Below are 14,093 nucleotides of genomic sequence, written 5' to 3'. Positions count from 1 at the left end.
GGGGGGGGAGGGGGGAGGGAGGAAGCCTACGTAAAAACCAGGCTCCAACTGCCAGTCATTTGTGTTTGGATCCATGGAAAGGTGGGTGGGATGGGAGAAATTTCTGGATGGAGGGGGTTAGCCATGGATGGATGAATCGACTTTCTTCCGCCATTTCTTTCGCCACGAGTGAAAGGCTCGGTGGGAGCCCTAAGATTCTGGCACTTTGGTATTGGGCAATTAGGGAGTCACTACTTACCGGGGAAGTGGATATATATCACCTAATTGAGATATCATTATACTATGTAGTACTCATAGGCCAGGCGGGGTGTTGACGAGGGGCACATTCTGGCTCAAGTACATGTAATTAGCAACGTACTCGTACAAAAACCCGAATATTAATAGCTTATGGGAGAGGGGAGGGCAGTGCAGGAGAGTGTGGTTGCGTGGCCCTTCAGGCTTCCTTTGGCTGGTTCTGGTCGAGGGCGGAGAAGCGACCGATGAATGGCCGGGCAGCAATTAAGGTGCCTCCGCATTCGAATTCAAGGTTCGTTCAAATCTGCTATCGCCAGTTTGAGCCTTTGAGGAAATTAATTAATTAATATTCATTTCGTCTTTTCCCTCTCTTTTCCCTTCCTTCCTTTCTTCCTTCTCTCCTTCCATCCTTCTTCTGTCTGACCTTTCAAACCTCACCGCTTAGCAGGCAAGGCGCCTGCCTACAAACAACATTGTGGATTGAACTGCTTTTCCTCCTTCTTCTCCCTCTCCTCTCCTCGCCCTTGTGAGCATTTCCCTCACCTGCGTGCAGTCTTATCGGTAGATTATCAGCCAGTGGCGGCGGCTCTTCTATTTTCGGCCAGAGTGACCGCTTTCAACTTAATTCATTTCCAGGGCCCCTTTTTTCTGCCTTTCACTTTTTCGTCACTTACCCACATTGGGACATCATACCTGTTTCCACCCCCAGTGCCTGTCCCTCGCCGCCTGCGGAAACCCTGAACGGTTTACAGACTGACCACGCCGTTTCCTACTCATTCCTCTGGTTTTCCTTCCAGACCAATTCCTTCTTCTAAACTGTTTATTATCATCAACATCGCCTTTGGTTTATACATCCCCCGCCCGTGTCATCTACGAGCTTTCACCGGGATTGATTCACAGTGATACTCCACCCCCACAGTCGTTTCTGCTTCGTTTCATCCGTCGCATTCGCCTTCCCCCCCACCATTCACAGCCAAATCTTCTGTCGCCGAACCATCAATCTTACGGCCGACCTTATATATACCCACAACACCCGAGGTCGCTTGCACTGTATATACCACATTAATCTTCAGGTCTTCCATATCGGTGGTTTCATATGACGTCTCCCGCCTACGACGTTGATCATCTGAATATCTAAGTCGCTGGATCTAGGCCAAAGCATGAGTCCAGCTGTTGACTACCTTGTGTTTCCCGATACGCGCAGTACAACCGAGTTGTCCCACAATAGCATCTGACTGCTCTGTGTCCAATTTTGAAATCAGGTGGTAGCAGTTTGGCAGGAGAGAGATCATTGGACAAGCGGGATTGCTGGTCATCGCATTTCCCGGCCATTCGCCATGCCCGACAATCATGAATCACCAGAGTCAAAACACATTCCACGGGAAGCGACATCTGCAGAGCAGCCAACGATAACAAATCAAGGGCGTTCGCCAACAGACAGTCCCACCCCCGCCTCGCAGCTCCCCAGAAGCCAATCCCTGCAGATACCCTCCACCCGAACAAATGTAACTCCCAGCCGCTCCTCGATTTCGCCGTCCCGCGCCGTCTCCGATGCAGGTCGGCGACCATCGCAGCAACATCATGTTCGATTCTCGACTGATCTAGAACGCCCTGCGGTGGACGAGGCCCAAGGGTCCAATTGGGATCGTCGACCAGCCTCAAGGGGATTGACCATTGACACGAACCTCGCGGACAATTCAAGCGCCACTTCGCCATTGTCTCCGCGCTCTGCATTGTCCCCTCCGTCCCCGCAGAGTCCTGAATCTGGGGGTCGGTCAAGGTCCCGCCACCGTGGATACTCCTTGCGACGAACAATTTTCGCCAAGAATATCGAGTCGCAGTCGGCCGTTACTTCTCCCGACGCGATCGAGTTAGGTACCGCTTTGCCCGTGAGCCCTCAGCAGGTCGAGGCTTCAGCAGATGGTCTTGCTCGGACAGCAACGGCGAACGAAAGCGGGCAGGCGCTGGCAGATGAGAAACAGGAGGTGCTGGTCATGCAAAGATCGGCCTCAGATGCCAACTTGGACTTATCCACAACCTATTACTCGGAGCCTTCGGAGAACCTGAAAGATGGCAGACACCTTTCCACGACCTTCTCATACGACCGGTGGCTGAAGCGCAAAGCCGTGATTGCCACGCTCAAGCTTCGTATCGAGACGATGGCCGAGACAGTTCGCAAATCTATACTCCGCATCAAGGAGATCCCCCCAAGCAAAGACGGGCGCCATATCGATCTCAATCCTGCCCGCACAGAAACGTTGGTGGATGAGAGAACCGGAAAGCCGTATTTGGGGAACTCCATCCGTTCCAGCCGATACAGTTTCTGGAGCTTCTTTCCCCGCCAACTGTTCGCCCAATTCACCAAGCTTGCGAATTTCTATTTCCTGATAGTCGCCATCCTGCAAATGATCCCTGGGCTGAGTACCACTGGTACCTACACCACGATTGTTCCGCTACTTATCTTCGTCGGTATCTCTATGGGTAAAGAAGGGTTTGATGACTGGCGCCGTTATCGCCTGGACAAGGAAGAGAACAATCGGAATGCCCTTGTCTTGCGTCCAAATGCTGGAATTTCCCATCCGGCTTCTGCCAACGACAACGTCTCCGTGACCAGCGACGTGCAAGATTGGACGTCAATCAAATGGAAGGATATTCAAGTGGGCGATGTGATCAAATTGGAGCGCGACCAGCCTGTGCCGGCGGATATGGTTCTGCTCCATGCGGACGGGCCGAATGGCGTTGCTTATATCGAAACCATGGCTCTCGATGGCGAGACGAACTTGAAGAACAAGCAGCCTTTGCAGCCGGTAGCAAAGATATGTGGTTCTGTGGAGGGTATCTGCAGCACCGCTCTATATTTCGCGGTCGAGGATCCCAACCTCGACCTCTATAAGTTCGATGGCAATGTCACGGTCGCCGCGGACGAGAAATTGCCACTAACCAACACTGAAGTTCTCTATCGCGGTAGCATCATGCGCAACACGGAAAGGGCGATCGGCATGGTCATCTACACAGGAGAGGAGTGCAAAATTCGCATGAACGCGAACAAGAACCCTCGGATCAAGTCTCCATCGCTCCAGGCAAAAGTCAATCGGGTGGTCATGTTGATCGTGACGCTCGTTGTAGTTCTGGCTGTAGCGTGCACAATCGCTTACAAGTATTGGTCCGACGACGTTGAATCGAAATCATGGTACCTTTATAAAGCGAGCGTGGACATCGGACCTATCTTCACCTCCTTCCTCATTATGTTCAACACGATGATCCCTATCTCATTATACGTGAGTATGGAAATCGTCAAAGTTGCTCAAATGCTTCTTTTGAATACCGACATCGACATGTATGATCCGGAAACAGACACCCCAGTTGAAGCACGCACATCGACCATCAACGAAGAGCTGGGTCAAGTCAGTTACATTTTCTCTGATAAGACAGGCACATTGACGAACAACTCGATGCGCTTTCGCAAGATGAGTGTTGCTGGCACCGCGTGGTATCATGACCTTGACCTTCTTCAAGAAGCAGCAAAGGACGGTGATCATACCAAACTGATCCACAAAAAGCGCAGTGCCAAAGGAAAGAAGGCACTCAGTCGCAAGTCCAATGTTTCCGAGGCTAGGAGACATCCACCAAGATCCTCTATGTCAACAGCAACCGGGCTGCAGGGACTTGGTATCTCTATGCGCAATCATCGGACCACAGACATGCTTCGATATATCCAGCGTAAGCCCTATACAGTCTTTGCGCGGAAGGCTAAGATGTTTATACTGGCCATGGCATTGTGCCATACATGTATCCCGGAGGATGACGACGAAGGTAACGTTTCCTTCCAAGCGGCTTCTCCTGATGAGCTAGCGCTGGTCATGGCTGCACAGGAGCTTGGATATCTTGTTCGTGACCGGCAACCGAAAACCTTAACAATCCGCACCTACCCCAACGGCCTCGACGGGCCCGCATGTGACGAGGTCTATGAGATCATGGATATCATCGAATTCTCCAGCGCCCGAAAACGCATGTCGGTTGTGGTTCGAATGCCTGACCAACGCATCTGCTTGTTTTGCAAGGGAGCCGATAGCCATGTCATGCGCTTGCTCAAGCGTGCCGCCCTCGCGCAAGAGAAAGCAGTGGAGATTGAGAGGCGCGCCAGCAAGCGTAAGGCCGCCGAGGCTGATCAGGTTATACGGCGCAACAGCGAATATCATAGCCGCAAGGATAGCGGTCTCCGGACCAGCTTCAGCCGGCCAAGCATGTCGAGACGACGGTCAAGCGTGACTGGAGAACCTGTTTCGGCGCTGCGGGAGAGTATTGATGTTTGGCTCCGCGATCGGGAAACTGACGGTGGTCTCCTGACGCGTGGCAACGACCCTGAGTACTACAGCCCCCGACCATCTGCCCAGTTGGGACGAGCATCTAGTACGTTATCGGATTCGGGAAGCTCTGTGCATGATAACGAGGAAGAAGACTTGGTTGAGGAAGCTCTTGTTGTGAACGAGACCGCTGTCTTCGAAAGATGTTTCCAGCATCTCAACGACTTCGCTACCGAAGGACTTCGGACGCTTCTGTACGGTCACCGGTTTCTTGATGAAGATACGTACACGAGCTGGAAAAAGGCTTATCTTGAAGCCTGTACCAGCCTTGTTGACCGTCAGGAGAAGATCGAGATGGTTGGCGAACAGATAGAGGATCAACTTGAGCTTACAGGTGCTACAGCCATCGAAGATAAGCTTCAGAAGGGCGTTCCCGGGGCTATCGACAAACTGCGTCGAGCCAACATCAAGTTGTGGATGCTTACTGGTGATAAGCGTGAGACGGCGATCAATGTTGGACACTCATGTCGCCTTGTGAAAGACTATTCTTCTTTGGTGATCCTGGATCACGAGACAGGGGAGGTCGAGCGTTCGATTGTCAAATTCACCGCCGACATCACCAAAGGCACCGTGGCTCACTCGGTGGTGGTCGTGGATGGGCAGACCCTCTCGATGATTGAAGCCGACAAGACTCTGGAAGCGCAATTCTTCCGACTGGCCATCATCGTCGATTCAGTGATCTGTTGCCGTGCCAGCCCTAAGCAAAAAGCATTCTTGGTCAAGTCGATTCGGAAGCAAGTCAAAGACAGCGTGACGCTGGCCATCGGCGACGGTGCCAACGACATCGCCATGATCCAGGAAGCCCATGTTGGCATTGGCATCACTGGCAAGGAAGGGCTCCAAGCCGCTCGTATATCCGACTATTCGATTGCGCAGTTCCGGTTCCTCCTCAAGCTCCTCCTTGTCCACGGCCGTTGGAACTATATCCGCGTGTGCAAGTACACCCTGGGCACTTTCTGGAAGGAAATGCTTTTCTATCTCACACAAGCCCTCTACCAGCGCTGGAACGGCTATACAGGTACTAGTCTTTACGAGTCCTGGAGTCTGAGCATGTTCAATACTCTCTTCACGTCACTTGCAGTCATCTTCTTGGGCATTTTTACTAAGGATCTCTCCGCCTCCACCCTCCTCGCCGTGCCAGAACTCTACACCAAAGGTCAACGCCACGGAGGGTTCAACATTCGATTATATATCGGCTGGACTTTCATGGCTACCTGTGAAGCCATGATCATCTACTTCCTTATGTTCAGTCTCTTCGAGAAAGTCATGTTTACCCATACTGGAAGCGACATCTTCTCCGCCGGTCTCCTCACCTTTACCGCCTGCGTCATTGTGATCAATACGAAACTTCAAGCGCTTGAAGTACACAACAAAACCTACATGTCTCTGGCGGTCTGGATCATTTCCGTCGGCGGTTGGTTCTTGTGGAACCTGATCCTTGACGTGCGCTATAACCCCTCCTCCGGCGACGGCATCTACCATGTTCTCGGAAATTTCGTCAACGTTTCGGGACACGACCTAGCTTTCTGGGCCGTGTTGCTCGTGACGGTCGTGAGCGTGGTGGCCTTTGAAATGACCGTCTCCGCCCTGCGGGCCTTGTTCTTCCCTACAGACGTCGACGTCTTCCAGGAATACGAGCAGGACCTGGACATCCGTATGCGGTTCGAAGAAGCCGCGGCCTCGGAACTCCAACAGGGCTGGGACCACGGCAAGAAGAAATCCAGCTTCGAACTGGCACGGGAGGAGGAGGAGATGGAAGCCAAGGAGCGACAAGTCCGGGAGTTGCTGGCTCGGCCGCGAGTCATGGTCTCACCCGCCGCGAAGACCGATGATGGTCCGGTCGCGACAGAGATGGAGTTGAAAGAAGGCTACCAGCAGCATCCCCACGAGAGTGATGATGATGGACCAGAAGACGAAGAGATCGAGAACGCAGGCGGGGGCACCAAGACCCCGCGCCGCTCGGTCGAGATCCACGAATTATTCTCCGAAGGCTACGGCGCAATCCGGAAGGGCCAGTTGAAGTAGACGAAGAACCTCACCCCCACAACCTGAAGACAAAAAGAAAAGAAAATCAAACGCAGAAGAAGCCAGTACGGACAATATGCCCCCCCAATTTCATGATTTTCTGCTTTTTACAAGCGTGTGTCACATCATCATCATCATGGCGTTTTGCAAGAAATGGATACCCCCACACCTTACTTAGTTAGCCTTCGCTTGTTGTTTCAATCCACTCACTACCTTATTCCTGGTCTGTTTTTGGTTTGCTTGCTTGATGCCGTTTTCTCTGTGTATACATTCTCTCGCTCCGTCGTGGCTTACCCATATACCACCACGCCATTTGTGAAGCATTAGTGATTCTGCATGGGGAGGCTGCTTCCGGTGTTTGATAGATATAGAGAGACTATCTTGTGAATGAAAGCAGACCAGTGGAGTAAACATAGGTCTTCCCTCTTCCTGTCACCGTGCCTGGTATTCTTCACCAGTTACACGACATGTGTACGAATGGTATTAGTGCAGTGCACAGCCGGTTTCACACATTCAGGGAACTTGTACTGTGATATTTCTGATTCCTGTAAAATGTTTGCAGCCACAGCTGAGTGCTGCATATATGGATGGACTTAGGTAAGACATGAGCAAATCAATTAATCCTGAAACCATGTAAAAAGAAGACGGCAAACGGAAAAGAGAAAGGAGTCGCTTGACGCAATTATTAACACACAGGCAGGCAGTGGTATCTCATAGTAGGTAAAACAGCAGTCACTCAGGTAGGTAGGTAGTCGGCATACTCAATCTGGGAAAAACCCGTGGCTTTCCTTTCTCACCGCTCAGCGCGGGCGCAGCGTGAGGAGGAGCCAGATCTGCAGGCTCGGAAGTATACGGTATAGTGAACGGGTCAGAAGGGGAGAGCTGATTCGCAAGGCTAGAATCGTGGTGGTGCAGTGTCCATAGTGGTGGACGTGGGGGTTGCGAGTCAAGGTCGGGGGGCTTCCAGAACAGTGGGGACTCGCAATCCCGTTTCGATGTACTTCAAAGGCCGGCCTCTTCCCTTCAAGTAGATTGATAGCGAGCAAAAGGACCCGTTCAGAGTTCCTCTCTTCTTGATCGTAAACCCCACATCATCCTTGAAGCTCGTACATCTGCGTCCCCTCTGGAACCGGCTGCTTCTTCGCCGGGGCAGGTAATTCGTACAGTGGCGATCCCGCCACTTCACTCGTCTCCTGCGTGGGGATTGGGGTCGCCCTCTGCCTCTTCTTTCGCCGACGGAGGAAGAAGAATGCGAGGGCCCCGATCACGGCGGCGGCACCGACACCCACGCCGACGCCGACGCCGATGCCGACGCTACTGGAGCTGGAGCTGGAGCTGTGGGAGGAAGCGGGCGAAGAAGTGGTCGAGGACGAGCCAGAGGTTGCGGCACCGGTGGACTGCGCTGAGCCAGTCGAGGTCGCAGTGGTGGATGCCGTGGTCGTCGTCGCGGCGCCCTTTTCGCGCACGTAGAAGTAATCACTCCAGCTGATCCAGCCGTATAGGTCGATTCCGTAGGTACCTAACTTGGCGGTGGCGTTGAATAGTCCGATCTGGTATTGGGGATTGGTAGTGTTGAAATCGCTGGGGATGGCCCAGGTGTATTGTTCCAAGGTGCAGTTGGCGGTCTCGTTGACGACGAGTTGGTACAGAGAGCTGGTTGTGGTGAACTTCGCACCCACTAGTTATACGTCCAAAGATGAGGTCAGCCCGTGGATTGTAGGCAAGAAGACCCCCAGATCAAGACAAGAACTAACCCGTGATTTCATCGATGAGAGTGCCTCCGGCGCGGCCCAGAGAGATGTTGAGTGGAGTATCTCCATTGTCGATCGCGCCCCATCGGAGCTGAAGGATGTCACCCGGGTTGACCTCCTTATTCTCGAGCCCATAGAACGTCCCAGGGACGCAGTCCGTATACCCTTGGGTCGACATGGTTAGAGAATGGAGCAGGAGAGGCTCACAGGGAAGCCTTCTCGGGGGAAGATCAGGGTTGGGACACTAGAGAACATGGCCTGGGGTTCATGGTCCAAACGGCAGGAACAGACTTCTTTACTTAGGGCCGCAGACCCATCACCAGGAAGTGCCCGTCAATAGCGGTCTTATAATATAGGGCCGTCTCCGGCCGTAACAGCCTTCAACTACGGTCGCTAGCTCGTACGCAGTGCTGTGGCATTGCAACCGACCGCAAATCAGAGCCTCGTATACCTCCCCAGTTGGCGATCCTTCATCTAAGTCGAGAATCCTTTCGCTCGGACACCAGCAGCCTTGGTGTGGCAATTGGGTGATCGGACTGCATTGTGGACGGGAAAACGTGTAGGCAGAAGTGAGTGCGTGCGCAGAGTCTATCGGGATGGATGGTTTCAGCCTGAGCAGGGACCCTGCAGAGAAAGAGAGGAATTCGACAATTCGACATACTCCGGAGTACTGTTGTACTGTGTACTGTATTCAGTCAACCAACATTCGTTTCGTCACTTCAGGGGAGGCTCCGCCTCTGCGGGTGGGACCAGGGATTTGGGGGCCAAATAATGGTTCTGATGGTTCTGATGGTTCTGGGTTGTCCCAACTTCCCAAGATCCCGGCGCGTCTCGAGGCCGCCCTGGGCTCAACTCCCTAAGTACTTAGTAGTCCGAGAGTCTCCATATTAACAGTCACTTCCCACCAATGGTCGACCACCCCGCCAAGCAGGATGTATGCCTTGGGCTGGGGCTGTTATATGGACAGATGATTATCGCTCCACGCTGTCTGATCTTCCTTCCCTCTTTTGTTTCCGTTTTGCGTCGAGGGCCATGCCGTTATACACCCTCCTCGATCGCCCGACCGACCAACTCAACCCCTCCCCCCCCTGCCCCCTCCTGAAGAAAGCAATGAGTGCTATAACCTCAAGAGAACCCTAAAAATGCCGGCGTCTCGAATGCAACTGCGGCGGCAGAATACACTAATTGCTTTGGGCCTCGTGGCCCTCTGCGTTTGGTTCTTCACCTCGCATCGATCGCGAAGCGGCGAACTGATTCACAGCCATGAGCAATTCTGGAGAGATTTCCACCCGCTTCTTGTGGATAATGCGCCAGACTGTCAGTCCCCAACACGCCTGGGAAATGCTGAATCTGCCGGCTTCGATCCACAAAGCACCGAACCGCTGCCTGACTTATTGAGGATGCCAGCCGAGGATATTGCGAAGATGAAACAAGCACACACGGCCTTCGCAAATGCGATCGAAAGAGCCCCTCCAAAACTCAATTACCAGCCACACACGCGTGGACTGGTTTCAACAGCCGGCGGCCCTTATCTTCCAGTCTTGGTGATTTCGCTGCGCATGCTGCGACGTACGGGCTCAACTCTGCCGATGGAGGTATTCCTCGCCGACTGGGAGGAATATGATGGCTATCTTTGCCAGGTTGTCCTTCCCTCGCTGAACGCGCAGTGCGTGGTTCTGTCGGAGATCCTGGAAGCGGTGCCCGACAGCACGAACAAGATCGAGAAATACCAGTACAAGATCTTCGCAATGCTTTTCTCCTCCTTCGAAGAGATCCTCTTCCTCGATGCAGATGCTTTTCCCCTGCAGAAGCCAGAGGAGTTGTTCACCGCCGACCCGTTCAAGTCCAAAGGCCTGGTCACCTGGCCCGATTTCTGGCGTCCAACAACATCCCCTTTGTACTATAAGATATCATCGCCCAAAGAGAGTGGAACGCAACCGGCCAACCCGACCGCTCTCCGGCAGTCGACGGAGTCCGGGGAAGTACTCGTGTCCAAGCGCACTCACCTTCGCACCCTTCTCCTCGCTGCATACTACAATTTTTATGGACCCAGCCATTATTACCCGCTTCTCTCGCAGGGCGCAGCCGGCGAAGGGGACAAAGAAACGTTCCTTGCCGCCGCCAACGCCCTCGACGAACCTTTCTACCAGGTCAGCGAACCCATCCGGGCCGTTGGGCGCCGGACGCCCGACGGTTTCGCCGGGTCCACCATGGTTCAGTACAGTCCGATGGAGGACTATGCCCTGACGAAGAAGGGCATTTGGAGAGTCAAGGGTGCCACTGCGCCCACGCCCAGCCCATTCTTTGTACACGTCAACTATCCCAAGTTCAACCCGGCCACAATCTTCGCGGAGAACGGCGTGACTAACCCGGTGATTGATGAGAGAGGACAGTATACGCTGGCATGGACGGCGCCCGAAGAGGTGGTCGCCTCTTTCGGCGCCAACGTTCAGCAAAGGTTCTGGGAAAATATCCATTGGACGGCCTGCGTGCTGGAGGGCAAGATCCTAAGCTGGAAGGGCAAGACGGGGATCTGCCAGCAGACGAGGGACTACTGGAATAGTGTTTTTGGAAATTCGGCTGGTAAGATGATGAATCAGTCATAAGCGAGTCACGTAAAATTAGATTCGATTGATAGCCCCTGTGCTGGTCGCATGTGCTATAGCCCTTATGGGAGTGAGCGATATCTTATCTAGCGTTGCTGGAGACATTCGGTTTGCGAGGAACATCATACAAGTTCCCTGTCAGCAGGTACTCGGTTGGAATAAAGGACTCATCACGGAAGATATCTCGGGAGGACTGGCTATCCGTCATATTTGTTGCAGACAATCATTCCACAGCCCTCGTCTGCTCCAGCATACGAACGGTTAGAGAAAGGCTGGGATCAGAACAGGGGCCTTGGGTTGTTCGACCATGTCGAGAGCCTGTCTTTTGGTGTTTCCGCTGAACGTGATCCGAAACAAGCAGGATAATACTAGGTAGGCGCTGTAGACCACTTGGAATTCAACGGTGATCGTGGATTAAAACAACAATCAGGGGAAAACCTCTGCTCAGTCAAGCATGATTCATGAATATGCTATATTCGAATATAATTCGCCCCCCCAGGACTACTCGTAAATTTGTGAAGATTGGAAAAAAAAAAAAAAAAAAAAAAGAGAAAAGAAAACGAAAGAGAAGAAGAACCATCAGTCTCCGTTATAACTGCAGCTCAGAATAAGGCTTTGGAGAGCGTCCGGGTTTGATGGTGATGTTGTCGATGCTGAGGAGGCTCCTGGTTCCCAACCGCGGCGAGACATGAGCGTATTGGGAGCCTGCAGTGGCTGTCAGGCAAGGTTCAGGTTCCGATCGTCTATCCCTTGCTCACATGTGAGTTTGCATCGGTTTGACTAACTAGTTAACGTGACCAACTAGTGAACTACGTCTCGAGATGACAAATGCATCTCGTGCCTTCGGGGATTTTGTGCTTGTTGTGAGCCGTTATATACCATGAGAGAAATATCTTATCGGCTGTGGTGAATACTTCATTTGCTCGTAGAGTGATGGACCTGGTGGTCTACATCCGAGCTTTCAGAAGTATACAATCCCAGCCTCCGAGCCGTGCAAGGCAAGTGACAGGGCTGCTTTTTTGTGCCCTTTCTTTCGCAGGGGCTTCATATGGACGCACGCAAGACCCAAGTTAGAAAGCCAAGTGAATCAAGTTGGGTACAGTCCTGCCTGCTACAGTGCTGCCTGAGGTGCAGTACGTAGGTAGTGAGCTACCGCCTTTAGCTATTCCTCCCCTAATGGCGATGCACCTCTAAGCGAGAAAGCTTCTTGTCGGCAGTATTTCGCTAGCTTCGTGCCCGTCCCTAGAGCCTAGGTAGTGGTCAGTCTTATCCACCCTGCCCTGCCCCTTCTAAGCGACGGAACATGAAGTTGGCAATTATGGCTCAAGTGCATGCATTTGTGATCGAGCACTACTTATGCTTACATCTCCGCAGTGAAAGGTGGGAAAATCTATCATTCTGGGGGCAAAAGCTATAATTATCTCTTCTCGATGAGTCCTCCGTAGAAGAACGACGATCCCCAAGACCAAAAACCAGGTGGCTCCGGGGACTATTGATCGTGGTGTGTATTGTGTTTGTGACTATTTCTGTTTCTATTTTTATGTTGTATGTTATAGGTTTCTTGTCTTGAAAGCATGAACGAGGAAAAGAAGACAACATGCATGCTGTCTGGACACCCCTCCCTCTTTGTGGATACTTCAGAGGTCCGTTGCCAAGATGATGAACATGCCCTGAGCGCGGGCTGCAGAGAGGGGGGGGGGGGGTTCACTATGATAAGTACTCCGTACAGTTCTCCATACCGGTAACTAAGCCCTGGGCAAGGAGTCAAGATACGTGACTCGTAGCCCATGCGGGGTGAGATTCCACCGACTCGAGCGAACGTCCTGATGAAGTTGTGCTGTTTGTTGAAGGCATCGGCATGGGGTGACCACCTGCTCCGTGCGCTAGGCTTCAGGCACTGCAGAAAATGTGTTTGGGCCTGGCGATGGCGGGATGGAGGGATTGGATAGGAGAAGAGGGGATGACTCGGCGATGAAACCCGAGCGGACCGGTAACTGCCAGATCATGGCGTGCAGACACTATTGAGCACCAAACGGGGCAGATCTTGTCGTGAACAGCAAGGGCGAGAGGGGGTCACTCGTTTACAACTCACGGTTTAGACTACCAGAAGCGAAAACCAACTTCCGCCGGAGTACACCGAACTACTTAGTCTAGTACACATGGACATAGTACCGACCGAGTGGATCAGAATGCGAGCATGGGCTTGCAAGTTCAGGTTTGCAGCCAAAGTTTTGATACGGTGTGTGTGATTGGCAGTGGAGCAGCAACGGGCCAAGGCACACACGATACGATGACTTGAATAATCATCAGAGGCATGCATGAATCGGGGGACAGGTTCAGGTTCAGGTTCAGGTTGGTGACGGTGTCTCCCCCTATTGACATTGACCCGAACGAGGATCAGAAAAAGAAAATTTCCCCGGTGGTCAGTGGTCAGTGGCTAACAATCGATGCCTATCCCTGCTGCTTGCTTACTAGGATGCAGTCAGTATCTCGTTAGTGCCGGCGACGGACAAGTTCTCGACCCCCCCCTTCGGATGACTGATCCATTCTGATCCATTCTGATTCATTCTGATCCATTCTGATCCATGGGTGACTTGCCCCGACGGGTAAGGTGCGGGTGTGCCTGGCACTCTCTGGTGGCTGAGTTGACCTGCACCAATGGGAAACCACTGGTGGAGTGCACGGATCATCTGCACGCCCCGTCCATCCTCTCTCTTTCCCCCGTTTTGACCAAATCTGGTTTAGCTCACGTGGTACAGCAGGGAAAAACTCAGGTAAGGTACGGAGGTTCTTCCCCTGCTATCTGCTGCTGCACTCGGAGGTCGGAGCAGAGCTGTGTACCTGCGTCTGCTATCTGCAGGACGACCACCAACAGGGAAATACGACAGAGAAGAAGAAGAAAAAGCAGCACAGGTTGCGCTCCGTGAACATCCTGTCGATCATGGGATTATTTCCCCGTATTTTCATGGATTGTTCTTAGTCGCAACATGTTCTCGATCGCAACTCATGTTCGTGGCTAGTCGCCTTGATTTAATTGATTCAATATATTTTTCGTGATCGGGCTGGGGAATGGAACCCAGATGGAAGACAAGACGGCCAGACTAAGAACCGAT

At 52.6% G+C, this 14,093-nt stretch overlaps 3 protein-coding genes across 3 annotated transcripts; 2 read left to right on the top strand and 1 right to left on the bottom strand.

The window, feature by feature from the left end:
- Positions 1 to 3,091: 3,091 nt before the first annotated feature.
- BO66DRAFT_390864 (aminophospholipid-translocating P4-type ATPase DNF3) lies at positions 3,092 to 6,998 on the top strand (the record flags this gene model as incomplete). Its single annotated transcript, XM_025647114.1, has 1 exon — positions 3,092 to 6,998. A coding segment is annotated over exon 1 (3,412 nt), but the record flags the coding sequence as incomplete, so codon positions are not given.
- Positions 6,999 to 7,485: 487 nt separating this feature from the next.
- Positions 7,486 to 8,761, bottom strand: BO66DRAFT_54330 (uncharacterized protein). Its single transcript, XM_025653385.1, has 2 exons — positions 8,378 to 8,761; positions 7,486 to 8,301 (listed from the first exon to the last, which is right to left on the bottom strand). Exons 1-2 carry the CDS (start codon positions 8,550 to 8,552, stop codon positions 7,715 to 7,717), a joined length of 762 nt encoding a protein of 253 aa, XP_025505453.1. The 5' UTR covers positions 8,553 to 8,761; the 3' UTR covers positions 7,486 to 7,714.
- Positions 8,762 to 9,261: 500 nt separating this feature from the next.
- On the top strand, positions 9,262 to 11,403 carry BO66DRAFT_390862 (alpha-mannosyltransferase). Its single transcript, XM_025647113.1, has one exon. The coding sequence runs from the start codon at positions 9,532 to 9,534 to the stop codon at positions 10,978 to 10,980; it is 1,449 nt and encodes a 482-aa protein (XP_025505452.1). The 5' UTR covers positions 9,262 to 9,531; the 3' UTR covers positions 10,981 to 11,403.
- The last annotated feature ends 2,690 nt before the right edge of the window (positions 11,404 to 14,093 follow it).

Source organism: Aspergillus aculeatinus (assembly GCF_003184765.1).
Source record: "Aspergillus aculeatinus CBS 121060 unplaced genomic scaffold BO66scaffold_16, whole genome shotgun sequence".
Lineage (NCBI taxonomy): Eukaryota > Fungi > Ascomycota > Eurotiomycetes > Eurotiales > Aspergillaceae > Aspergillus > Aspergillus aculeatinus.
This window is presented reverse-complemented; position numbering and strand designations above follow the sequence as displayed.